The following is a 24,944-nucleotide window of genomic DNA, read 5'->3' as shown; positions in this document are numbered from 1 at the left end:
TTTAACTTAGCTTAATATATTAATCATCAATTCAGTAGCCGAGTCAAGGGGGCTGAAAGGTTCTCTGCCTCCCTTAAATTTATTTATTTTTATTTAAATCTTTTATAATTTATAGAATTTTAAATTTGTGAAGATAAAATTATAATTTAATCTTTTAAAATTATAAAAATATAAATTATTAAAATAATAAAATTACAATTTTACTATTACGCTGTGGTCGCTCAAAAGAAAATTTCTGACACTGCGAGTCTGCGACTATCAACCCTTCTCTTCTCATTGTTAAAAGAAAAAATCAACCTTCTCTTTCGCTCCCTTTCGTGACTTGCCTGCTAATACTCCAACCCGTTTTCACGAGTTATTGGGTCGAAACAGCAGAACATAAACTCTGAGTTGCTGTTTTGTTGAAAACTCACTTGGCGGGAAAAGGCTCTTTACCACTCATTTGCTTTGGTGATCCTTTAAAAACCGTACAACATAAAACTCTGAGTTGCTGTTTTGTTCACTGTCCGAAATCGTCTTCCAACATTCATATGAAAATCATATCCAAATGGAAAACGTGAAGACGATAACTGTCTCCGATCTTCTCCGCTACGGCCATCCCCACACTGGGTCTTCAACTCCCGGCCCTTCGATCATCTCTGATCAAAACCCTCAATCGCCACCTGGCCCTTCCACTTCAGACCCTTACCGGGTCCTTAAACCTCTGCCTCAGTTCGATTACCCGGCTATTGTCGTCGGAACCCTAAGACTTCCTACCCTTACAATAAAATGTCCCCACAACAACTGCCTTGAATTTTCAGACGATTCAGTGGCCGTTTGTTGCGATTTCACCGGGCTTGATGTTCGCATAATTGGTAAGAAAATCCACGTTCTTACCTGGAATTTCATTATTTCTGATCATCTTTCCGGTGGATTGTTGGAAATTGTTAAATGGGACTTGCCGGATTCGAGTCGCGGGCTCAGTCGATGTTCAAGCTTGATGATAGATTCGTTCCCTTTAGTTTCTAATTTAATCGAATCTGTACCTAGCACTAGCAAGTCTAAGTCCTATCAGATTCACGGGATAATAGGAGCAGTTAGTCCTGTTTTTGTTGTTCCCTGTTCAGTTAACGACTCAAGCTCCAGTAAATCAATGAATCTTCGAGGTTTTCATGTGAGGATTATCACTTGTGAATGCCAATTGTGTCGTTCTACAGAGGCTGTCGGGGTTTTATATGGAAAATCAGCTCGTCATTCTTTTACTGAACCGGTGTTTGTGTATTTTTGTGGGCCTTCTTGGTGTTGGCATCCCGTGATGACGAAGCTCATCGGGAACGTTGTTACTATTTCTGGTTTGAGGATGAAGTTGGTTTTCATGGGGAAAGGAGGGTCTGAATTGATGTTTGTTACTGCAGAGAACTCTGTTCTCCATCTGCCTCAATTATTGAAGAAAGTAAAGAGAAAGGATGTATATGGTTCTTATAAAGGCACTGTAAAAAATGTTTATATGCAAGGAATGGTTGTTGAACTGGACAACGAAGCATGGCTTTTACTAACAAATCAGTCACTCATGCCACCTCATGGTCTTAGGATTGGTGCCGATGTGAGTAAGACATTCATTTTTTTCATTTATTGTTTTATTATCGTAATCTTCTGCTTGTTGAGTGTTTGTTTTTAACCATTTGTATGTTTCTTATGAGCAGATTTTGATTAAAAATGTGCACTTTGTGGTTCCAAAATTTTCTTGGGCAAAGTTTCTCGTTCTTGGGGCTTGCACCAGGACCAGCATCATAGTAAAATCATTCTCACCATTAAAGACAAGGTATAGCTCATTCCAAAACTTATTATTCGATATTGCCTTTATTCACTTTTAGCGATGCCATATAACTAGTCTTATTTCTTTTTGGAATTTCTATGGAAACTGAATTTGAATTCCGTTTCATATTAGTAATTGGTGGACTCATTTATATGTTGGCTCTACCAGTTCAACAATGGATGGTTTCATGAAGGTAATTGACATGCTTAGGGCCTGAAAGAATGACTGACATGCGTGAAATGTAATTCAAACATATGCTGCAGGTGTCTTATAATGTCGCAGTCAAAAAGCCAGTTGGGGAACTTCATTGAGACGTTAGCTTTTTCTACAAGACTATGGTATGGAAAGCTTTCTAGAGATATTCATGGTTTGATTGGTTCAAGGTGCATAATTCTCTATATTATTTGCTTAATATAGTTTTTGGATTTCAGGGTCCTACTTCTTGTTTCTTGTTTCCAAAGAAAGTTTTCTGGGATCTTATCCACAAAGAAGATTTTGGGATCAACACATGTAATTAACTTGCTTTCGTTCTTGTGAGATTTTTTTGATTGGCATGGAGTTCTAGTTTTATGAAAAGTCTGCTTTTTTCTTCCAGCAATCAAAACATTTGTTTCTGCTGATCTAACCTTGGATATTTTTGAGGTATTTTTAGAAAGGACTGGTTCAAATGTTTGCTAATTCACATTTGCCTTCATCAGTGATTCAAGCACAGGTAAATCAGTAAATTCCTATTGATATTGTGCTTAAATTTCTATGTTGGTCATTCCATTATGATCTTGTCATGAATTTGTGTTGGCAGCATGGTGTGGTAATGGAATTCAATAAAAATGAATCATGTTGCTCTACTACTGAACCATATCATGGCAATCTGAAGTTGGTAAGTCCTGGCCCTGATTTTTGTTGGAATACGTGTGAATTAGCTTACTTACTTTTCAAGTGTCTAATTGATTAATACTTTTTGCTAGTTTGGTTTTCTTGTTAGCCATCACTTTTAATGTCTTGTGGTTATTTTTAGGTGGTACCAATCTCTAATTTCATCAATCATTGTGAGAATTTTTGGATAAAGGAACTACTACCATCAGATAATATCCTTCCTGTGTCATGTGGGGGCAAATATTATCAACAGTCAATAAGGAAGGCTTTTCAGAGTGAAGATTTGGGTATCATTTTAGTAGGAACGTTAAAGGTTAGTGATTTAGCTTGTATGTACATATGCAGGCAAGTGAGGCCATTTAGTTCTAAGGGAATACCAAAGGTACGAATGGTGTGATACAAATTAAGTTGCTATGAAGGTTCTTTTTCTTCATAGAGGAGAAAAGGAGATCCAAATACAGTAGCTGTTTTATTAAAAAATTATCTTACAAGATAATAAAAAAGGTTAACTAGGATTTTGATTTTTGATGTGGTGTTAAAGCTATAGTACGCATGTTTGAGTATTTGCCATTTTTAGTATTTTCTTGCAACATGCATTTACCAATTTAAGTTGCAAATAAAGTAAAGGGAAAAGGTGGCAAATGACAATTGGTTTAAAGTTCAATTAAATCTTGCTTCATTTGTTAATCATAACCAAGTAATTAGGATGGAATTACTGCAACTTATTACAGCGTGATCTTTTATTCGTGTTCTATGTATGATGTTGAGGGACTCCTTTTGGAAATTAAAAAGAAAAAGAAAACTAGAACGGTTAATTTTATTTCTCCTAAATTACAACTTTTGGGAAGAATTTTAGGCTAGTTAACAAAGAATTATGAATGGTAAATACTTTCCTTTTATATCTCTCCTCTTTTTGCTATTGAAACTAGGGATTTATATGTGCTCTTAAGTCTTTTTTTTTTGGTGGGATATTAGCTATCATTTCTGATCATGGTTCTATCTCAACTCTACAGATATCTCTGTCTTCTGGAAGATTGCAATTGGTTGACATGACTGATAGCATTGATGTTGTTATACCAGACCTTCCATCATTTTGGGATCCTAATAGTATATTTGAGGTCATATTTATTGATTATACTTTGGCATTCTCTTTATCATCTTGTCTTGAGCTGCATAATGCTGTGTAAGAGGGTTTATGCACCACCAGTCACTCCATTCTTTTTAAATTTTCAGGTGATTGATTATTGTGTAATTGTGGAAGGCATGCCTGAGTCGGTCCATTCAGGTTTATCAACTATTGACCCATTATTGCCTGGAAGTCTCTTCCGGGCTTTCCCGTTGGCAAGAAAACCAAACTTAAAAATATTTGTCTACTTTCATTTATGTAATGCAACATGCAGAAATCGTCTCATTTATCCATCTGTAGATTCCAGGGATGAACTGAATGAAATCAGTAGTGGAAAATTCCATCTTATCCGCATCAGACGCAAATTCCATCCGCCATGTCATTCAAAGAAATTAGTAAGATCTGTGTTTGCTGAGGCCGGAGTCTTACCCTGGTATTTGTTTCTAGCTGGAAAAGATGGAAGTGCGCATCAGGGAAATGTTTTGAGAGGTTGTACTGTTGGTAACCACGCAGATCATTCTTCTAGTAAGAGGCAGAAGACTGATAGTGGATCTAGTCAGTTGAGTCCAGGATTCGAGGACAATTTTTGCAGTGCATGTTTGGAAAAAGGCACTTCATCTTTAAGGGAAACTTGTGGGGATCCTAGTTGTCTGAGAACAAGTTTTTCTCATGAAAGTCCATGCTTGGCTACCATACGAGGTGTTAATAATTTCATCTATACAAGTGCAGGGACCTTGTGTAGAATGAAGGCCAATGCAAGGGTTAAAGCTTGTAAAGGTAGTGCGAAGAAGATTTTCCTAGAGTTCACATCTGAAAGTGATTTGAAGTATCAGGTATTCTTAATTTCCTACTTTTCCCCTTTTTCTGTTATTCACACAATGCATAAATGATGGATGTTTTGCGCATGAATTTTGCGCATAGAAAACGGATTTGTTTTGTTCATTTTCATTCAATTTCAGTTGTTGCAGATTGATGGTTTTTACTTAATGAAGCACCATATAGAAGGTCCTCTCTGTAATATTAAGGATGCTGATGAAATTGGTGTTAAAGTACCAATGACTTCTGGAACATATTTGCGAAGACTTTCATTCTCCTCTGAGGTTCTTGCTAGTGATAAATCATTGCATGATTCTTCTCTATGTAATGAAGTCTTTACAAAAGATCAAGTGCTGGACATTGCCAGTGATTGTTCAGTTTCAGATGTTCATCTTCATGTCCCTTCAAGTTTAACAGGTGTTTTGGAGATGGATGCAGAGGAACTTGGAAATGGCCATAATGCACCAGGTGCAAACCTGGAGAACTCTAGTCTTTCATCGGGCATTGAGACCACAATGGATGCAAACCCAGATGAGAATTCTGGTTTGCTTGGTCCTAGTTTCCTCTTTCCTGCCGGAAAATTTTCCTCTCTGCGTGGAGATATAATAGCTGTCCATGGTTTTGACCAAGGGTTTTCTGACATGTGTTCAAGCCGTGAAGACTATGGTGATCTTTATCGATATGGGTTTTGTGATAGAACAAAAAATTGTTGCATTCATGTTTCAGTGGCCGATCAAACTGTAAATGCCTATTAGAATTCCTGTTCCTCTCTTTTTCTTCATTACCTGGAGAATTTATGAGTTATCTTATTTCAAAATATTATTGTTTTAGGTGAAGATTTTTGGATCTGTTGACCAACATCATTTCCCTACTGGATTTGGGTCTGGCATAAATGCAACTTTCCATCGAATTCTTGAACTTCAGTATGAACTTTGAACGTCAGCTACTTTATTGCTTGTGCTTCAATCCTACACTGTTCTAGGATCTCTTTGTGATGTCTGTCTTTCACATGTTACTTAAATTTGGAGACTGAAGTCCATTTGGTTCTTTCCTGTTTTCTTTGGTCCTTATTCCCTCTTTTCTTAACGTTCAAAAATCAATAAACATACTCAACTCTTTCAACAATCAAATTGATCCTTTAATTTGTTGCCATATTTATATTCTTTATTGATAAAAATGTTCTTGAGGATAAATATGGTATTGTATGAATGTAATTAACTGGCATATGTTAATGAGTTATGATAAAGGTTACTACTACTATTTTGGTTTGATTTATGTGTAAGTGCTCTCTGATTATAGAAATTTTATATTGAATTTGTCATAAACATTAGAGGGAGAAGCATCCACTGAACTGAGAACATGCATTTGATTCTTCAGAATAGACTATGCTCTATAGGATGATAAAAAGGGCTATTTTTGGAATTTATTCAGTTGATATGAATGTAGTTTCAAAATATGGCTGGCAGAATATTGCCATCAATGTGGTTTTTCTGATCTTTTGATTATTCATACTCTTGAATCATTCTTTATTTGACATGAAGTGATGTAATTGGTATGTTTTGGGTGTCCAGGGTCCCAAGTGAATTCATGTTAACATCTGAATCTAGCGTTGAGATAAATTCAATCAGGACCGTCAATGAAGCACACAGCTTAGATTGCAATCTAAATCAGTTCCGCTGCAGAGTAGGTTTCAAGTTTCCTTTTAAAGCCCGTTAAATTTGCCTCCTAGTTGTTTAGCTTATTGTTGGTCATTGGTCATAAATATGGTAGTCAATGCTCATAACGCTCTATTTGTTCAACATTTTGACAGGTTGTTGCTGTTCATGTCCTGGTTCTAGAGAAGAGCAACCGGAAATGTGATAACATAAAATCAAATACTTACACCAGACCTCATAGTGTTGACATTCCACTTGCTTGCTTTATATTGGGTGAGTTGCTCATTGTTTAAGAGATTATTGATGGAATGTGATGGATTTGTATATTTTTTAGCCTTCCTATAGCCTACACAATTTCTTAATTGCTATTTTGTTCACGTTATATATTATTTTAGCTAGCATTGCTACTTCAAACTTTACTAGGTTAAGCTTTATGTTAGAGGTTCCTAAAGATCAAACTTGGTGGTAAGAGCAGCATGTTTCTTTCTCCTAGAGTTTAATCTTTCTTGTGGCTCCATTGTGTGCATTTCAAGTTTTACTAGCTTCTATTAAATTTCATTATTGCGTGTTATGAGGTTTGCTAATGCCAGGATAGATATGTAGTGCATGAGTTAAGCTATATATCTGAAAGCATGTTTTTGTTCAACCAAAACTGTTTTTTGGATGATTGTTCTCTTAAGTTACTTGCTGCTCCCTCCTCTTCTCCTTAACTGTTCAATAATGTGAAAAGAATATTTTAAGTTCTATGCATCAGCTGCCAAAATCAGTGGTTGGCAGTGACCAGATGCCTGTTAGTAGGATTTCTTTTTACTTGATTTTGTGCCTCCTTAAGATATATTTAACTAATAATCTTCCTGCTTGCACGTGTAGATGATGGGTCATCTTCTTGGTGTTGCTGGGCTAATGCTGAAAGAGCGGCAACATTGCTGAGGCTGCAGAACACTGCCAGGACCTCTACCATGTATCATCTTCAAAGAATTGTAGAGGAGCATGACAGGATTACTGTGAAAAGCGCTAGATCAACTTCTGATCCTTTTGATCAAGATTTCACTGTTACTGTCGGTTCAGGAAGGGCACTAACTGGCTTGGATGAAGATTTTGACGTCCTGGTATCCATAATCTTCAATGCATGCGTCAATACATCCTGGGTGAGTTTATTGGTCTAACATAATATATTTACATGGCTTCAGTGCCGTGGGTAAAAGATATTCTCTAGTTTATGTTGAAAGACTTGGTTGAATGAGGTTTTTGTCACTTGGCAGACTGTGGTTGCTGAAGTGATGGATTCTAATGCAGTCAACTCGTTAAGAGAACACCTGGCTGAAATGCAGATGCCAATGCCTCCCATGGCAAACTTACGAGCCTTAGAAGTTTGCTATGTGGATCAGCTAAGTGAGGCCAGAGACATGATCCAACAACTTGCGAAAAGGTAACTCTTGATGCTAACAACTTGTTCCCTTCATGTACATGTATCCATTTGTAAATGCTGTTGTCCGTTAAGTCCACAAAGATATATTTTTTGTATAGGCTCTAGATCCTTGAGCCAGTGTCCAGGAACTAGATTTTTTGGCATTCAGCAACATGGTATTTTATAATTTCAATTTGGGTATACGGGTTATAGATTCCTTTTGATATTCCAACAACGCTCAACCAAGTTTTTTGTTGTTTATTTAGGTAGCCTTGTGGGGTATAGAAAATGTCAGTTACTGTGATGTGTTAACCTATTATCTAATGGAGTTGAAACCGCCAGCTTTGTAATTTAATGACAACTGGATCTGCCGCTGTCAGTGAACCATGAGAGGAGAAAATACCTCGAAACTAAACTAACCGGCAGAATTTGCTGAAACTGTTTGAGCCATTGGAATTACTCCACGAGCTCAACAAAAAAATGTAAAAGAAAACGATAAGAATGCACATAGCGATGCAATTTGATTGATTATTTGGCAAAGTGATGCCTTGGGCATTACTATCAAATTGGGGTTGGTCTAAATGTTTATGGAAGAGAGATAGATAAGGGTTACATAAATATGACCAAGCTGTTATTATGAGAACGTTCACTTCATCATGTGAATATGACCAAGCTGTTAATATGCCAAAATTTCAAACCTTAAAACCATTTAAAGATTTGAGCAGAAAACATCTCCTGGGTCAGTGCTAGAATGATAATGGCATTGGTCCAGCAACCCCCCACCAGTAACTGTTATTGCCCTACTATTGATCAAAGTCATGGGCTATGGTCAGTATGACATTCAAAGTTGTATTGAAACAAAATGCTCTCACGGTCCCCCAGAAACTTGTAATGCTTCTGGTGCCTCTGCTCCACCATCAGCTTCCCAAAGGAATGAAAACCATGTGCTCTGTTCTCTTCCTCACAACACTGTCGCTTGATCTCTTTGTCAGTAGTTTAGATAAACTTTGTACTGTATCTTGTTTGTGGTGTTTGGTTCAAGCCAGGGAAACCAAAATCTAACCTACAGATGTGGAAACCATTGTTAATGGCAACTCTGCTGACGATAAGTGCTGTTTGTTAATGCCTTGTTTTGCACAAGTAAACCAGCAATCAACAATTTTCCAGCAATATTTTCGCCAAGAATTTGAAAGTGATATGTTATTGATCTGAAAATAACATTTGAGCACAAAATAGAAGCCTGGCGCTGAACATAGTTTATTCAATCCAATAAATGGAAATAAAGTCTATAGATCCACGACAATAAGTAAAATTGGTGAGATACTAGTATAATTCGTTTTTATCTAAATTATGATCTACAACATGTGATGGCAGTCGGCGCCATTCACAATAATAACCATAAACAGAGCAAGCAGAGAAGAGAAACTAAAATACCTCTATAATCTCTTTCTAGTTTAATCGTATCATTATCTAAAGGTTTAAAAAAGAGGATGTATAGCAAATCAAAATTATCCCTCTGATTCATTTCTTCTCGTAGTCACATCCCCTTCTCTTTGATCCAACAATCTGCCACTTTCTTCATCATCACCCTCTTCATCTTTCCTCTCTGCTGCTTCCTTCTCTCTAAGCGCTTTCAACTTTGAATGATTATAATAAGCAACCCCCCAAAACGCTAGCCCATAACCAAACAAATTAACTGGAGTCACCGTATCTTTAATCACCGACCACGAAAAAGCTATAAGCAACCAGTCTTTGACGACACCCGCAACATTCATCGTCAGCGCCGAGGTCTTCCCGACCAACAAAAACACCGCCAGGTTCAAAGCGAAAGCGCAAAAAGAGTTGGTCCCAAAGATGAAGTAATCGAAATGGAAAGTTGAGTTTTCTTTAAGTATAGGCAGTTCCACTGTAATCCAGGGAATAAGCAAGAAAACGAAACAACAAGGAGCAACGTAATAAAGTGAAGTAATCGGGTTAAGGCTGATTCCTTTTGAAGTAAGAAGGATTTGGATTAAAACCAACCTCGTAGCTTCAAAGGCAACAGCTCCAAGCTGTAACAAAACACCCCAAGTATCGAATTTGGCTTCTCCGTAAGCGGCAATGGCAACCCCAAATGAAATAGCGAGCATGTTACCCATGGTTGAAGATTTAAAAGAATCTTTACGAAAGAGAACACCAATGGAGTAAACAGCAACCGGCATAAGGGCTTTGAGCATTTGGATGAAGGAAACAGAGAGATAGATATAGGCCGAGTTGGACAGCCAAAGGGAAAGTGAATAAAGGGCTCCGATGGGAACAACAGAGGAGAGGTAAAGACGGGGTGACATGGAAGTAGGGAGGTCGACAACATGGAAGACACGGACAAGGAGAGCAGCTATGGAGGAACAAAAGCCCATATGGATGAGAGTTAGAGAGATGGGGTATGGCCAATTGTAAAGCTTTTGATCGAGGATGTATTTGTTGTAAACTATGACGGTGAAAGAAAGGAAGATCCATATGGCTACATATGTGTAAGAGAGGAGGATTTTTTTGATAATGGAAGGGGAGAGGGTGGTGGTGGATGATGCGGAGGTTGTGGGGGCGTCGGTGGCGGCTCCCATAGTGGTTGCTTGTGGATTTTTGGCCCCGGAAATATGGGTTTAAGGGAAGAGAATTTTGTTAGTGTTGCAAGGGTGGTAATTTTGATCGGCTTTAAATATGGGATTATTGGGGGTTTTAAGGCGTTAATTAGGGAACTTCGAGTTTAGGTTTGTTTTCAATAAGGTTTGGTGTATTGAACTATTCATGATTATATGGCACATTGGATTATTATTATATTTTCATATTTTGGTAATAATAATATTAAATTTCGTTTGACATAATTTTCTAGTATTTTATTTAAATTAAAATATATTAAAAACGGTAAGCAATTCTTTTAAATTTAAATATTTTTAATGCTTGACAAATAAAACTATATTTATATGACATCAACATTTAATGTGTGAATTTCTTTTTGGTAGAAAAAATACAGCTTAAAACAAAAATTCAAAAAATTACACTAATGATTCAAAGCAAGAACATAATCCGCCTTAATTAATGTGTGAATTTCTTTTAATCTTATTAAATGCAACGTTTTAACTAAAAGAAAATGGTCTATATGTGATATATTTATATTATTTCTACTTCTTAAATATAAAAGTAAAGAATTATATAATTTTACAAATTTTACAACAGTTTTCAAAAAATAAATATAATATATTTTAATTAATACATAATACCGAACTCATATATTGCACGAGATAATAAACTAGTTATTTAACTATGCTAGCCTTGTGATACAAGTTTAATAGTCTATATTGTCACGTGTCTTTAAGTAATACTAATAAAACACACATCATTTATGTAACATTTCATATATATATATATTAAATTGTCTTGTTTAATATTTAAATAATATATTTATCATATTTGTAGAAATTCACAGAAATATATAAGATAATTATCATAATTTTATGAGTAATTTTTTTTCTTGTGGCCAGTTTCTTGTTAAGTTGTTAATTGCTATCATAAAAAGGAATTAATTTAAGTATATTTAGTAATATGAAAAATAAAAAAGAAAGAAATAGAAAGTGTATTTAAGAAAAGTCGCTAAGTTGATTATTTCAAAGAAAAGTGATAGTAGTCTGCTTGGGTCTGCTGTTTTTCAAAGAAAACTTTCCCACACACAAAGAAACTCAGTAACTTAAGATTCACCACATTTGGGTCAATGTCTACATCTTCAAACCATGTTTGGTTCCTGGTCAATGTCTAAAATGCCTTGTAAGAACGCCACGTTGAGTCTTCAACCATCGCCCTCACTTTTGGACTGCAACAAATAGGAAAAAGTCGAAAGGTATAGTGAAAGAAACGCAGTTGCAAACAACTATCACGGCGACAAAAGTGTTAAACGGGCTGTATTTTCCTTTTCCTTGCCACTCACACATCTCATTCCTTTCTCCTCTCAATTTCATCATATCTTTGTATTTATTTTCGGTTTCTTGTTAAACCTTTATATATCTTTTGTTAATTTAATTTTTATTTTTTATTTTAAATTGATTTTTTAAATAAAAATATTGATTAAAGTGCGTTGCATATTATTTATCTTATATGCTATATTAATAAATAATTTAAAAATTATAAAAATATTTTAAAAACAAAAGAAATTCAAAATTTAAAAAATAGATTGGAGTATAGGTGGATTGTCATGTGGACTGTAATGTTTAAACATTTAACTTTTTAGTTCGTATTTTTGTTTGAAAAACAATAATTCGACTCTTTCTGGAACGTTGATGATCAAATTTTACTCTTTTAAAAAAGTTAAAGATCAAATTAAATTTAAAGAAAAAAAAAACAAAGGTCAAATTGATAAAAGATAACGTTGAATGCCAAATTTGACTCTATTTCTTTATTTATTGATTGGTGATCTTAAATACTTAATATTGGGTTAAAATATTGAAAGTTTCCTTTATTATAGAGACTAGATCAAATTAGTCCATTTCTTATTAAATGGATCAATTTAAACTTTATACCATTAAAAAGAATCAAATATGTCCAAATTCCAATAGAATTAACATTTACTATAAAAAAATTGTTATTTTTTTCAATTGCAGTTCAATTCCAAACAAAAATTTTCATTTTCATTTACAAAACCATAAAACTTTAAAAATATTAACTCCGTCAAACAATAATTGAAATTCTTTGAATAATAAATGCTAACTCTACCAAATTGGCATGATTCGAATATTTTTAATAGTACAGGACTAATTTGATTAAATCCATATAATAGAGGAACTTGTGAGGTAAATTCACCCATAATAATATGTTATAAAGTATCTCTCAAATTTGAAAAGGTCAGCATAGATACCATTAAGGCGGTGAGAGATGGTGGCGTGAAGATAAATGCATATATATTTTTTCTTTTTATGTTTAATTAAGTAAAATTGTGGAAAAACTATGTTTTGATTGACGAAGTTCAATTATTTATAAATAATTTCTTTTTGCCATATTTTTTTCAAATTATTCCAACAAATAAAAACAAAATTACAATTACATCCAATACTACTAAAATAACTACAATTCTAGAGACCTTCTTATCGTATCACGTTTACCCTGCGTTATTTGAGTTATATTTATGTATGGTGGTGGGGTTATTGGTGTGCCTTACTTCATATGACGGTTTCATCTCAACGCAGGCTTATTGCTGTCTTCCTTCAAAGGAAGTTTGTATCCATAAAAAGAAGTGTTTGAGAAAATGTGGTAAAATGAGGAAAATGTGACTTTAAAAAACTTTAACAAATATTTGATATCTATATACTTACATATAAAAAAGTGTTTATATTGGGTAAGAATATTAAAGAAGTTATTGTATTAGGAGTCAGACTATATTTTATCATCTATACTTAAAAAATTAGTAAATTAGTCTAAAGAGCAAACTGGTTATTCTGTTAAAAATTTCATCAATTTCTATTGTTCAAAAGTAGTCACTTTATGTCAGCATAAGATATACGTGGCATTACAAGTGTCACTATTTAGTTATCCCATTAACTTCGCCAGTTTTTAATTGTACAAATTGATGAAATTTTTATTAAACATAAGCAATTTGCTCTTTGATCTAATGTATAGAGACTAATTTGAGCAGAGGAGATAAAATACAATATAACTCTATTATGCTTAAATATAAGATTTTAATCTCTGATTCTCTATACTTTCATTTCTAACATAATTTGGTCCTTAGATTTTTGTAATTTTATCAGTTAATTTAAATAGTTAATATCGTAAACTTTTTTATATATAATTTGAATGCCCAAAGATCTTATAGATTGACACGTGGCTTCTCATTTCTTATATATATATATTTGCTTTTTATTTTATTTTATAAGACAATGGTTAAATTTCAATTTTGACACCTGGATTGTGTTAAAATTTGTAATTTAATCTATATTCTTTAAATTTTAAGATAAATTGGCTCCTTTTTTTTTAAGTCATTAATTAATCTAAATAGCTACTATTTTAGCTATTTCATCAAAAATGCTTACGCCAACTTTTCTTATGAACCCTATTTCAACAAAAAAAAATATTTTATCATGACAAATTTGAATGGATGTTTTCAAGAAAAAAATTCTAATTAGTAGTTTTAGCATTATTTTTATTATACATGACTACCAAGTGTATTTTTTTTAATTTTAAAATGTGACGCCAAAAAATTTAATAGAAGAATTTAAACGGTGGTAACAACTAGATTTAAATTTTTAAATTTGAAAATTGGAGGGACTAAGTTCTTAAAAATAAAAGTAGGAGAATTAAATTTCAAATGTACGGAGTGTACAGGATCTTAAAATATATTTTATACCTAGGATTTTTACTCTATAATTTGATACAAACAAATAATTAACCCAACGGAACCATAATAGATATTGTAAAAAAAGTGATATAAGAAGTTAAATTGCGAAAAAACTGTAATTAAACATAATTTCATTCAAAACTTAACTTCTACAAAATTAAAAAAAATACATATTTGTTTCAGGTTTTTTTTTTTTTTTAAATTTGGTTTTCAAGTTATGATCTTTTTCCTGGAATTAAGTATATTTTTTATGACAGTTTCTCTAAACAATGTCATTGTTATATTTAAGAGCACAATTTACTTTATCACTTAAGAGGCATAGTTGGGGACACGCAGAAGCCTTGGTTCCCCTTGATTGAATAGCATAATTAGCTTTTAAGGCCCTCTTGAATTAAGTGGATAATTTGTATTTTTGGCCCCTTTTGATAAATTAGTAATTTAATTTAAGTGATATTAGCACAAAAATTTTAGCTTTAACCCATTTAACCTTTTTAATTTTATCTCGGCCCATCAAAGTAAAATTTTTTGTTTTGCCCCAATTACCACTATAGCAAAAGATAAATGAATAAAATGGAAATCTAGACCATTAATGACCCATCTCAGCTCATAGGCCAATTGGTGAGACCAAGGTTAGTTTATTGCTTCGCTACCCACATGCATGCTAATTTCATGGAAAATAAGGATACAGTTTGCTAAAAATGTAATAGGGAGGAAGATAGCAGCCAAACTAGAACTAGTCTTCCTCCCATTCACTCTTCTGCGATTTTAACAATTTTCTTCCCAATGTTTTGGCCTCTATAGAGACTGATAAAAGCAGAGGGGATGCTTTCAACCCCATCCGAGATGTCTTCCAATGGCTGAATTTTCCCAGTGCGAAGGTGATCGCAAGTTGTTGAAAGGAAATCTCCAAAAATATTCAAGTAATCACCAGCCAGAAACCCCTGGATCTTGATTCTCTTGTATATAACCTCGATCATACTCGGTGCAGCTCGTTTTTCGGAATCCAAATACTCCGAAATCACCCCACAAACAGCTATCCTACCATTGATGTTCATGTTACTCACTGCTACTTCTTGCATCTCTCCCCCCACATTGTCAAAATATATGTCAATCCCATTAGGAAAATAACTACAGAATTGAATGCAAGTGCCGTTAATTATATAATAGCTTAGCTTTCCAAATGGACATATATTTTAATACCTTTTGAGAGTTGAGTTCAAATCAGTTTCTTCCCTGTAGTTGAAAGCATCATCAAAGCCAAGCTTTTCTTTAAGCAACGCTACCTGACAAGATTTGGTATAAACATGTTAAATTATAGCTCTGAGTTAAGATTCTTTTCAAACCAACAATTAAACTATGAATGATGGACATATTATATATATTAGTTAAGCTGACCTTTTCTTTACTACCAGCACATCCAACTACATAGCAGCCAGACAATTTTGCAAATTGACCAACCAAGTTCCCTACTGATCCCAAAGCAGCAGAAACAAACACTTTCTCCCCTTTCTTGGGCTTACATATATCGAACAACCCAGCATAAGCTGTCAGTCCACTGAATCCTGTAACAAGTGTATGAAAATGTTCAGCCTTTAAGCATAACTCTACATCAATCATGAGAAAAATGAATTTGTGGTTTACCCAAAATTCCAACATGGTAAGACAAAGGAAAGCCCATGGTGTTGAGCTTGTTCAACATGCCACCGGCTTTGATAACGGTGAACTCTCCCCAGTTAAGGAGGCCAACAACAATGTCACCCTTATCAAATTCAGGGTTCGTAGAAGCCACAACCTTGCCCACACCATAAGTATCAATAGCCTGTGTAAGAGTCCGCAGTCTTCAAACTCTGTTATAGATATATAGATTACGCAGTCTTTTTGCTGAAGGAACATGTTTGACAAATTACCTCACCGGGAACGATGGCAACTGCGAAATCTGAAGTCTTTTGGGAAGCGCTAAAGCTTTTCATGCGGTTTAACTGGTAAGGGTCGATTGAAACGTAGAGATTTTTCACAATGACTACATTGGAGGCAGGGTCTAGTGACAGAGCAAGAGGAAAAGCCTTGAGCTCGAAATCAGAATCTTGTGGCGCACCATTGACGTGGTTGTTGATTGTAATGTACCTGTTAACAACATCCATGCTGAAGCCTAGAGTTTTTTTGGAGCTCTATGGTGGAATCAAGTGAAAATGGATATGGCAACTACCATTGGTTAAATATTTGCAAACACCAACATTTATTTATTAGTTCGGGACCCATTTTTTGAATTAAATAAAACCGCAGAATAGTATATTTGAGCCGATAGGGAGAAAAACAGCATCTCTCGATGGATACTAAGCAAGGAAAGGGCCAAAAATAAAAAATGGGAACTGGAATGCTCCCAGTAAAACTTAAGATTCTTTGTCTGAATTCTGACAAATCTGAACGCCTGGTGCCGTCCTGAATTCACTTGTTTCTTTACTTTCATGTAATCTTTAATGGCTTCAAAATTAATAAACAAATGTAAGATTGGAGTTAACGAGCTATAATTGTTTTGGCCAATTTTTTTTACTTTGCCAAAATTTTTATAATTATTAATCCATGACTATTTTTAAATTATAGATTTAAATTATTAATCCGAAAAGTAGAAAAATTAAAAAAAAAAAACTAAAAACTAAATCAGTCACATAATCGTTTTCTTTTTCAAATCTGTAAAGAGAAAAATAGATATTGAGTTATTCAAAAATTTTATATCATTATTTAAATAAACAATAAAATTGAGTTATACATATTTTATTTTATTGAGATAGGATAAGTGATAAATCTATGGTTTAAGAACAGTTATATTTTATTTTATTAAAAATGGATAATTTCTATGATTTAAGTAATGAGTGAGTCTTTAAAGTTGAAACAAGAGCGATGTTGAAAATATTATTCTTAACTTGGAATAAGGGGTTTCAGAAAGTTGAAGTTGAGTGTGATAATGCTTTGTTGGTTGAATTACTTTTGTCCGGTGAAGGAGCTAATGGTAGTTTAGTGGAACTGCGGCTGTTACATCAAGCTTTGCGTTGGAAATGAGAGATTCGTATCCACATGACTAAATCTGTCGATACAGGAAGTTCTTTGATACGTTTATTTAGATCCTCATTGGCTTTGGTCATGAACTTGTTGGGAAGAGATCGCAACATGTCTATTTCCTCTTGATTATGGTTTTATCTAATGTAATCGCTTAATGTTTTTTCTACCAAAAAAATTCATATTTTATTTTATTGAGATAGGATAAGTAACAAATCTATGGTTTAAGAATATTCATTTTGAAGGGTTAATAATATTTTAATTCTCATTATTTTTATTATAGAAACGCTCACTCCTTTTCTTTCATGAAATTATGATTACTTACTGGAAGGCTTTTTTTAATTTATAGATGAAATTAAAAGAATATCATAATCATTCGAACTTTTTGACTGAATAAAAAAATAAAGTAAAATTATAAAGTATTTAGTTTAAATTTTAAATTAATAATTATTAATCATATACAAATTTGGTAAAGTTAAAACCCTAGAAGACCAAGAGTGCTATCCTCGGGATCCCAGCGATTACAGTGGCTGCTGTGGCTTGGGATGATGGAGAGTGATGGTAACAATGGGTTGGGAGGAGACGAGATCTCCCTATTAACAGAGGAGCTTATTCAACTTTCGGTAAAGAGTTCGATGGTGGAACCAAACGGGAAGTTTTCTCTAATATGTTCTATATGGACTGAGAAATCTTATAATCAGGAGAGCTTCAAAGCACAGATGAGGAGTATTTGGAAGACAAATAAGAAATTTGGGATTCAAGGGGTAGGACAAAATCTTTTTATGATATCGTTTGAATCAGAAGAGGATTTAGAAACGGTCCTGGAAGGTCAGCCATGGTTGTTTAGGAAGCAATTAATCCTTTTTGATCAATTGAGTAAATCAATGGCGAGAGATCAAATAAGGCTTGTTTCATCTCCGTTTTGGATTAAAACTGGGCCTTACTTACCAGAGTTTGACAAAAAAGATCTGCTACATGCAGTAGGTGTTACTTTTGGAGGGGTGCTTAGATCTGAAATACTGGGTGAGTTTTGCCGTCTTAGAGTGAAATTAAATGTACAGAGACCCCTTCGCAGGGGTATTTTTGTTTCAATAGGGAATGGAAATAAATTTTGGATTCCATTCAAGTATGAAAAGCTGCCGACTTTTTGCTTTGGGTGTGGAATGTTGGGGCACAGTCTTCATGATTGTACAGAAATTGCACCTGCAGAGGAAAATAAAATTAGAGAGGATCCACCTTTTTCTTTGGCTTTAAAAGCAAAATTAAATCTGGTTGGAAGGGAGAGTCTAAAGCTAAATGCCCTAGCAAAGAAACTACAAATACAATGTTCGAATGTTGGAAAATCTACTGAAAAACAGGAAGAGCCTTCATACAACGAACAAAGTAGTGGTATGATAAGAGAACCGCAAAATGATGCTTGGTTGACAACAAAAACAGCAGATTTAGAGATGCAAAAGGAGGAATGAAGCAACGAAAGGAATAATGAAGACAAACACGCCAATAGATCGAATTCAGCCAGGAGAACCAGCTGGAAAAGGATGAAATTAATAAGAGTAATGAGGAATAATGAAATAGAACGCCAAGTGCATAAAAGGAAATTGACAGAGATCACACGGGATGAGTACGAAGTAAGAGAGACTCAGGCAGAAATACAAAAAAGGGCGAGACATGGCGAACGGGTTCTAACAAATGAGATTGAAACTTATTCGATAATGAAATATTCTAATCAGAATGGATCGGCGGCTGCCAATGGGCTAGCCGACCGGACACAATGAAAATCATATGCTGGAATGTCCGTGGATTAGGGAGTCCACGGGCAGTTAGGAGGCTTCGGTTTCTACTAAAGCAAAACAATCCCCAAATAGTCTTCCTGATGGAGACTAAAGTTAGTGGAAAACGTATGGAGGTAATTAGGAGGAGGTGTGGATTCACGAATGGGCTTGAAGTAGGAGCTGCTGGTACGCGAGGCGGGATTTGCTTAGCATGGAAAGAGGAGGTCCAGGTCAATCTTAAAACCATGTCAACTAGTCATATTGATGTGTTAATAAAAGAAGAAGGGGTTCATAAAGAATGAAGATATACAGGTTTTTATGGATCACCTTACGCACAAAATAAAAATGCCTCATGGGACCTACTAAGAAAATTGGGGCAGGAGCGAGAGTATCCATGGTTAGTGAGCGGAGATTTTAATGAAATAGCTTATTCATTTGAAAAAAGGGGAGGTCAGCCTAGGGAGGAAAAGAAGATGGCAGCATTTCGTGAAGTTCTGGAAGACTGCCAACTTATTGACGTGGGATACTCATGAATATGGTATACTTGGGAAAGGGGAAATCTACCAGATACAAACATCCGGGAAAGATTGGATAGGGGTGTTGCGAATGAAAATTGGATGGAGTTGTTTCCAACGGGCAATATACATCATTTAACATCTTCACTTTCAGATCATTGTCCCCTTTTAATACACACAACTAATGAAAGTAGACTTAGGAGAGTTCCGAGTTTCAAATTTGAAGCATGGTGGACCACAGAGGAATCAATTGAAGAAGAAATTAGGAGATCATGGGAGTCATCAGATGGATCGGTGTGTGAGAAGATTGAGCGACTACAGATCAACTTGTCAAAGTGGGCAAATTCAATTAAAAAGAAACGAAAGGGGCTGGCGGATAAAATTACAAAAGAACTTGAAGATTTAATGATGAAGGAACCAGATGAAGATACTATGATACAGATTATTGACAAGCGAATTCATCTGAGTATGGAGACCGAGAAGGAGGAGATGTATTGGGAACAGAGAGCACAGGCTAACTGGCTGAGGTTGGGGGATAGAATACGGCGTTCTTTCACAAATATGCCTCTATGCGGAAAAGGACCAACACCATCAACAGGCTTGATAATGATGAGGGTCAGAAGATCACTGAGGAAGCAAAATAAATGAGATAGCCACACAATACTTTCAAAAGTTATTCTCAACTAATGGTGTTGGAGACTTTTCCCACCTCTTAACAGGTATTGAAAATAGTATCTCTCCGGACACAAACAAAACCCTTTTAGAATCGTTTACAGCAGAAGAGATTTTTCTTGCAGTAAAAGGAATGGGTGCTACTAAAGCTCCAGGTCATGATGGATTTCCGGCCCTATTTTTTCAAAAATACTGGGGCATTGTTGGAAAAGATATCGGGAATTTCTATTTGGAGGTTTTAAAAAACGGGAAAGGCGTCGAAGAGTTAAATCTAACAAGGATCACTCTTATACCGAAGAACTGAAATCCTACAAATCTGGCTAATTTTAGACCAATTAGTTTGTGCACTTTTATTTATAAAATAATTGCCAAAGCCATTGCAAATCATCTTCAAGGAGTTATCGGAAGTTGCATTGATAGTGCCCAGAGTGCTTTTGTCCTAGGAAGACTTATTTCGGATAATGTTTTGATTGCATATGAGCTTTTACATACACTCCGACAAAAAAGACAGGGGATAAAAGGATTTATGGCGGTCAAATTGGACATGAGTAAAGCCTATGATTGAGTCGAATGGATTTTCCTGAAGGAAGTCATGATCCGGATGGGTTTTGCGAAGGAATGGGTGTCGTTAATCATGAGATGTATCTCTACAGTCTCTTATGTTGTGACCACAAATGGGAGAACTGGAAGAATTTTTAAACCTACCAGAGGACTCCGACAAGGTGACCCACTTAGCCATTTTCTATTTCTTATTTGTAGTGAAGGACTATCGACCTTAATCAGGATTGGCACGAGAGAGGGGCTGATTAAAGAGGTGAGAGCTAGCAGAAGAGGCCCGACAATTTCACACTTGTTATTTGCAGATGACTGCAATTTGTTTGGTGAAGCTACTGAGAACAACTCTAGGAATCTAAAAGCTATTTTACAGGAGTATGAGTTTTGTTCTGGTCAATGTGTCAATTTTAACAAGTCTATGATCTTTTTTAGCTCTAATATAGAGGAAGGTGGCAAAAGGAGGATATCGGCTGAAATTGGAATTAGGTGTTCGAATAATATGGAGAAATATTTAGGATTGCCAAACATGGTTGGAAGAAGGAAAAAAGAATCTTTTCAGAATCTTAAAGACAGAATAAAGCAAAGGATCAAACATTGGAGTACGCAGTTTTTATCTCAATGAGGTAGAGAGGTCTTCATTAAATCCGTATTACAAGCAATTCCAACTTATACCATGACATGTTTTCTATTTCCGAAGTCACTTTGCAGTGAATTTGACAGTTTATTTGCTCGATTTTGGTGGCAAAAAGGAAAAGGCAGGAAAGGGATTCACTGGTGTCAACGGGACTATTTGTGTAGGCCTAAAGAGGAAGGTGGTATGGGTTTTCGAAATATGGCGCAATTTAACATAGCTTTACTGGCCAAACAAGGGTAGAGGATTATGAATAATCAGAACGCCCTCGTTACACAAGTATTTAAAGCAAAATATTTCCCGGAAACTCATTTTCTAAACTCCCGCCTAGGAAATTCATGTTCTTATGTGTGGAAAAGTATTTGGGCAGCCAAAGATTTATTAACAAAAGGGCATTGTTGGAGGGTGGGGATGGGTACTAATATATCTATTACTGACGCTTGGATTCCAGATTCAGTTAACTTTAGATTATCATCAGGAATTAACTCTTTGCATGTTTCTAATGTTGAGGAGTTGATTGACAGTAATAACAGAAGCTGGAAAGTAGAGTTGATCAATAATACCTTTACGGAAGAAGATGCTGCAAGAATCCTCAGAATCCCTCTGGCGCAAACATCGCACGAAGATTTTCTATTCTGGGAAGGTGAGATGTCGGGTGAATTTACGGTCAGAAGCGCCTACAAACTATTACAGAGATCGATTGACAATCCTAGAGCTTATGCTTTACAAACCATCTACAGAAATTTTTACAAAAAACTTTGGAGCCTAAGTCTACCAACAAAAATAAAGGTCACAATATGGAGGTTATCGTGGAACTATTTGCCTACAAAGGTGAACCTTCAGCATCGAAAGTTAACAGTTAACCAAAGTTGTCCCCGTTGCGGTGAAGAAGTTGAAACAATGAATCATCTTTTTCGTGACTGTCCTACTACAAATGAGGTATGGAGAGCATTATCATTTCAGAACATTATTATGAATCAATGTGAGGATTTTGTACAGTGGATTACCTGGGTGCTGGAGAAGCTTAACCTTTATCACAGTAGACTCTTCTATTGTGCACTCTGGGCCATATGGGGAGATAGGAACAAAAGAGTACATGAAGGAAAGGTTAGTACCGGAAAGGAAATAGCAAACTTTATAAATAGCTACATGGGTGAGATCACTAGTCTTGAAAGAAGGGATCTAAATTTTACCAGGGGAAAAATAAGATGGAAAAGGCCACAGGAAGGGTTCATTAAGATCAATTTTGACGGGGCCTTCAATAAAAGCCAGAACCGCTCGGCCTCCGGAGTAGTGGTAAGAGATTCAGAAGGGAAAATCCTCTTATCATGTACAGAAATCCATGAAAATATCTTATCGGCATTTGCTGCAGAAGCAATAGCCTGCCGGAAAGCAGTCCAAATAGGAACCGAGAAGGGATGGTAGTTTCTGATTTTTGAAGGAGATTCCCTCGCAGTCATCAAAAAATGCAATATAAAGGGTCAAGATAGATCAATGATAGGAACATACATTTATGATATCCAACAGCAGATATACGGGCTTGATAAGATAAGATTCCAACATGCACCAAGATCGGCAAATAGTCTAACACATATTCTAACAACAGAAACGCTAAGGAGAGGAGAAGAAATATACCTGGATATGGGTGTTTCGGAATACGCTGAGGAGCAAGGCCGATATGAGATGAGAAGGGAACCAGACTAGGAAGTTTTCAGGGGAGGAAGGTTGAAGGTTTGGTAAGCCTCAGAACAGGAATGAATCGATTTACTGGGCATACATTGAAAATGGAATCGTCGAAATGAATAGACATGACAGAAAGATCAGAGGACAGATTTCAAATAGTTTCTGACTGGGTAATGGATCGGTGCACTTATTGCCGGTTCTAGAATCATCTTTTTTAATATTTCAATTTTTATTTAAGGCTATATGTTTTTGGGCCGTGTTTTTAGGCTTTGACGTTAGTTTATTTTGCCATAGGCTGGTTTTGTTAAGTTTTTGGTTTTTTGTTTTGAACAGTATTTATTTATTTTTAATAAAAGCCCAATCCAGAATTTATATCAAAAAAAAAGGAGAGAAAAAAGAAGAAGAAAAAAGAGAGCATCCTCCTATCTTTCCTACGGGAGTGAGGGCGAGAGAAGAAGAAACTTTATTGTCTTTACAATTTGGTCCTTCTATAAAAAATCCACCATTTTCATCTAGAATTTCAAGGAATTTTCATAATCACCAAGAGAGAAAAGAGATAAGGAGACTATGGAGAACAAGAAAATCACATTGGATTCAAGAAAATGGAAGTTGGAGGAGAGAGAAAATCAAGTTAAAGTTTGAAATCAATATTCAAAAGGTCCAATAATGTATGTATATTGGACTTTTTGAGACAATTATAGATCCTGGGAGGCAATTCTGATTGGTCAATAAAAATCGATTTCAATGCTATTTCTTTTTTCTTTTTTGTTAGTTTAACTAATCTATCTTGAAAAGGAAAAAAATGTAAAGTAACATCGTGTTGATTGTTTTCTAAATGTAAGTTTTCTTCTTCCGCATGTAGAAAAGGAATAAATAAATCAATCAAATTGCGAGAGGCTTCATGAAGTGCTTCTTTCGGAGTTAAACTTCCATTTGTCCATATTTCTAGAAAAAGTATCTCTTGTTTTTCATTATCATTCCCATAACAATGAATACTATGATTCACATTTCGAACAGGCATGAATACAACATATATAGGATAACTTCCATCGTGAAAGTTCATTGGCGTTTTTATACCGTATCCTCTATTTCTCTCGATTTGTAATCCAATACACAAGGTAACAACATCAAGATTTCATAATATTTTTAAGTTTGATATTATTGAAAAAGCATGAAAATGATGTTAAAGTAGAGTTTTCTTATATAAGGTTTTATATTATTAATATGTTAGTAAAGGAAAATAAGAGGAAGTGATGGGAAATATTATAGAGAAAGGAAAGGAATGTGTTATAAACTTAATTATCAACATTTTGCACTAAAATAGTTTTGGACAGTAGAAGTAATTTGACTTTGAAAATTCACCAAAAATTGTAGAAATTTAATTAGAGGCTAATTAAAGTGTGAGATTAAAGACTATTGAGTATAGTTTTACATAGAAGAAATGGTGTAAGCAAAAGAATTTCATATTACGAGATATATGAATTTTTGTGAGACAATGTTAGATTGATTTTGGGTTCCCCTATTCTGACTTTGAAAAATCATCAAAAATTGTAAAAAAAAATGGTTAGGGGTTTAAATTTATATGTTTAAATTCTTAATGAGTCTACTTTTAAGAGAAACAGACAGAAACATCATCCAAACCCCGTACTAGGAGATAATTAATTTTTAGTAAAAAAAGGTCGAAGCTGTCAAGTAGTAGAACAGGGACAAATTTGAAAATTTTACTATACTTGTTGGCTAAATTATAAATTTTGAAATTTTATGGTAAAAATATATTTGAGTCCAGTTTTAAAAACATCAAGCAGATCTTAATTTCGAATTCTGTAGCTCAAAATATAAATAATTTAGTAACTATGACTCAAGTGAACAGCTTTGATATAAACACATAAGTAAAAAGTGGAATTATAGATAATGTTACATATAAGTATGTTATATACTAAAAGCTAAAGATTCTAACAAATATATATATAAAGGATGTGGAATGGAGAGGAGGAGGAGAAAAAAATATATGAATATATATAGTAGATGAAT

At 34.8% G+C, this 24,944-nt stretch overlaps 4 protein-coding genes across 6 annotated transcripts; 2 read left to right on the top strand and 2 right to left on the bottom strand.

The window, feature by feature from the left end:
* The first annotated feature begins 213 nt into the window (after nucleotides 1–213).
* On the top strand, nucleotides 214–8,028 carry LOC107907339 (CST complex subunit CTC1). Of its 3 annotated transcripts, XM_016834685.2 has the most exons (16): nucleotides 229–1,582; nucleotides 1,683–1,801; nucleotides 2,059–2,133; nucleotides 2,227–2,305; nucleotides 2,448–2,507; nucleotides 2,595–2,672; nucleotides 2,811–2,981; nucleotides 3,682–3,786; nucleotides 3,902–3,953; nucleotides 4,095–4,627; nucleotides 4,754–5,350; nucleotides 5,442–5,533; nucleotides 6,182–6,293; nucleotides 6,421–6,538; nucleotides 7,136–7,413; nucleotides 7,528–8,028. In XM_016834685.2, exons 1-16 carry the CDS (start codon nucleotides 548–550, stop codon nucleotides 7,696–7,698), a joined length of 3,675 nt encoding a protein of 1,224 aa, XP_016690174.1. In that variant the 5' UTR covers nucleotides 229–547; the 3' UTR covers nucleotides 7,699–8,028. The 3 variants fall into 3 exon arrangements, with proteins under 3 accessions (XP_016690172.1, XP_016690174.1, XP_016690173.1); XM_016834683.2 differs by having other exon boundaries at nucleotides 214–1,582; nucleotides 3,902–4,627; XM_016834684.2 differs by having other exon boundaries at nucleotides 3,902–4,627; nucleotides 4,763–5,350.
* Nucleotides 8,029–8,906: 878 nt separating this feature from the next.
* LOC107907340 (probable sugar phosphate/phosphate translocator At4g32390) lies at nucleotides 8,907–10,498 on the bottom strand. The gene has a single exon (XM_016834686.2). It carries the CDS (start codon nucleotides 10,271–10,273, stop codon nucleotides 9,182–9,184), a length of 1,092 nt encoding a protein of 363 aa, XP_016690175.1. The 5' UTR covers nucleotides 10,274–10,498; the 3' UTR covers nucleotides 8,907–9,181.
* Nucleotides 10,499–14,650: 4,152 nt separating this feature from the next.
* LOC107907338 (2-alkenal reductase (NADP(+)-dependent)) lies at nucleotides 14,651–16,245 on the bottom strand. The gene is made up of 5 exons (XM_016834682.2): nucleotides 15,939–16,245; nucleotides 15,673–15,850; nucleotides 15,427–15,593; nucleotides 15,232–15,314; nucleotides 14,651–15,159 (listed from the first exon to the last, which is right to left on the bottom strand). The coding sequence occupies exons 1-5, from the start codon at nucleotides 16,170–16,172 to the stop codon at nucleotides 14,781–14,783; spliced, it is 1,041 nt and encodes a 346-aa protein (XP_016690171.1). The 5' UTR covers nucleotides 16,173–16,245; the 3' UTR covers nucleotides 14,651–14,780.
* Nucleotides 16,246–17,633: 1,388 nt separating this feature from the next.
* LOC107902849 (uncharacterized) lies at nucleotides 17,634–18,551 on the top strand. The gene has a single exon (XM_016828962.1). The coding sequence runs from the start codon at nucleotides 17,634–17,636 to the stop codon at nucleotides 18,549–18,551; it is 918 nt and encodes a 305-aa protein (XP_016684451.1).
* The last annotated feature ends 6,393 nt before the right edge of the window (nucleotides 18,552–24,944 follow it).

Source organism: Gossypium hirsutum, chromosome D05 (genome assembly GCF_007990345.1).
Source record: "Gossypium hirsutum isolate 1008001.06 chromosome D05, Gossypium_hirsutum_v2.1, whole genome shotgun sequence".
Taxonomy (NCBI): Eukaryota; Viridiplantae; Streptophyta; class Magnoliopsida; order Malvales; family Malvaceae; genus Gossypium; species Gossypium hirsutum.
Note: the sequence above shows the minus strand (reverse complement) of the source record. Positions and strands in the feature narration are given on the sequence as shown.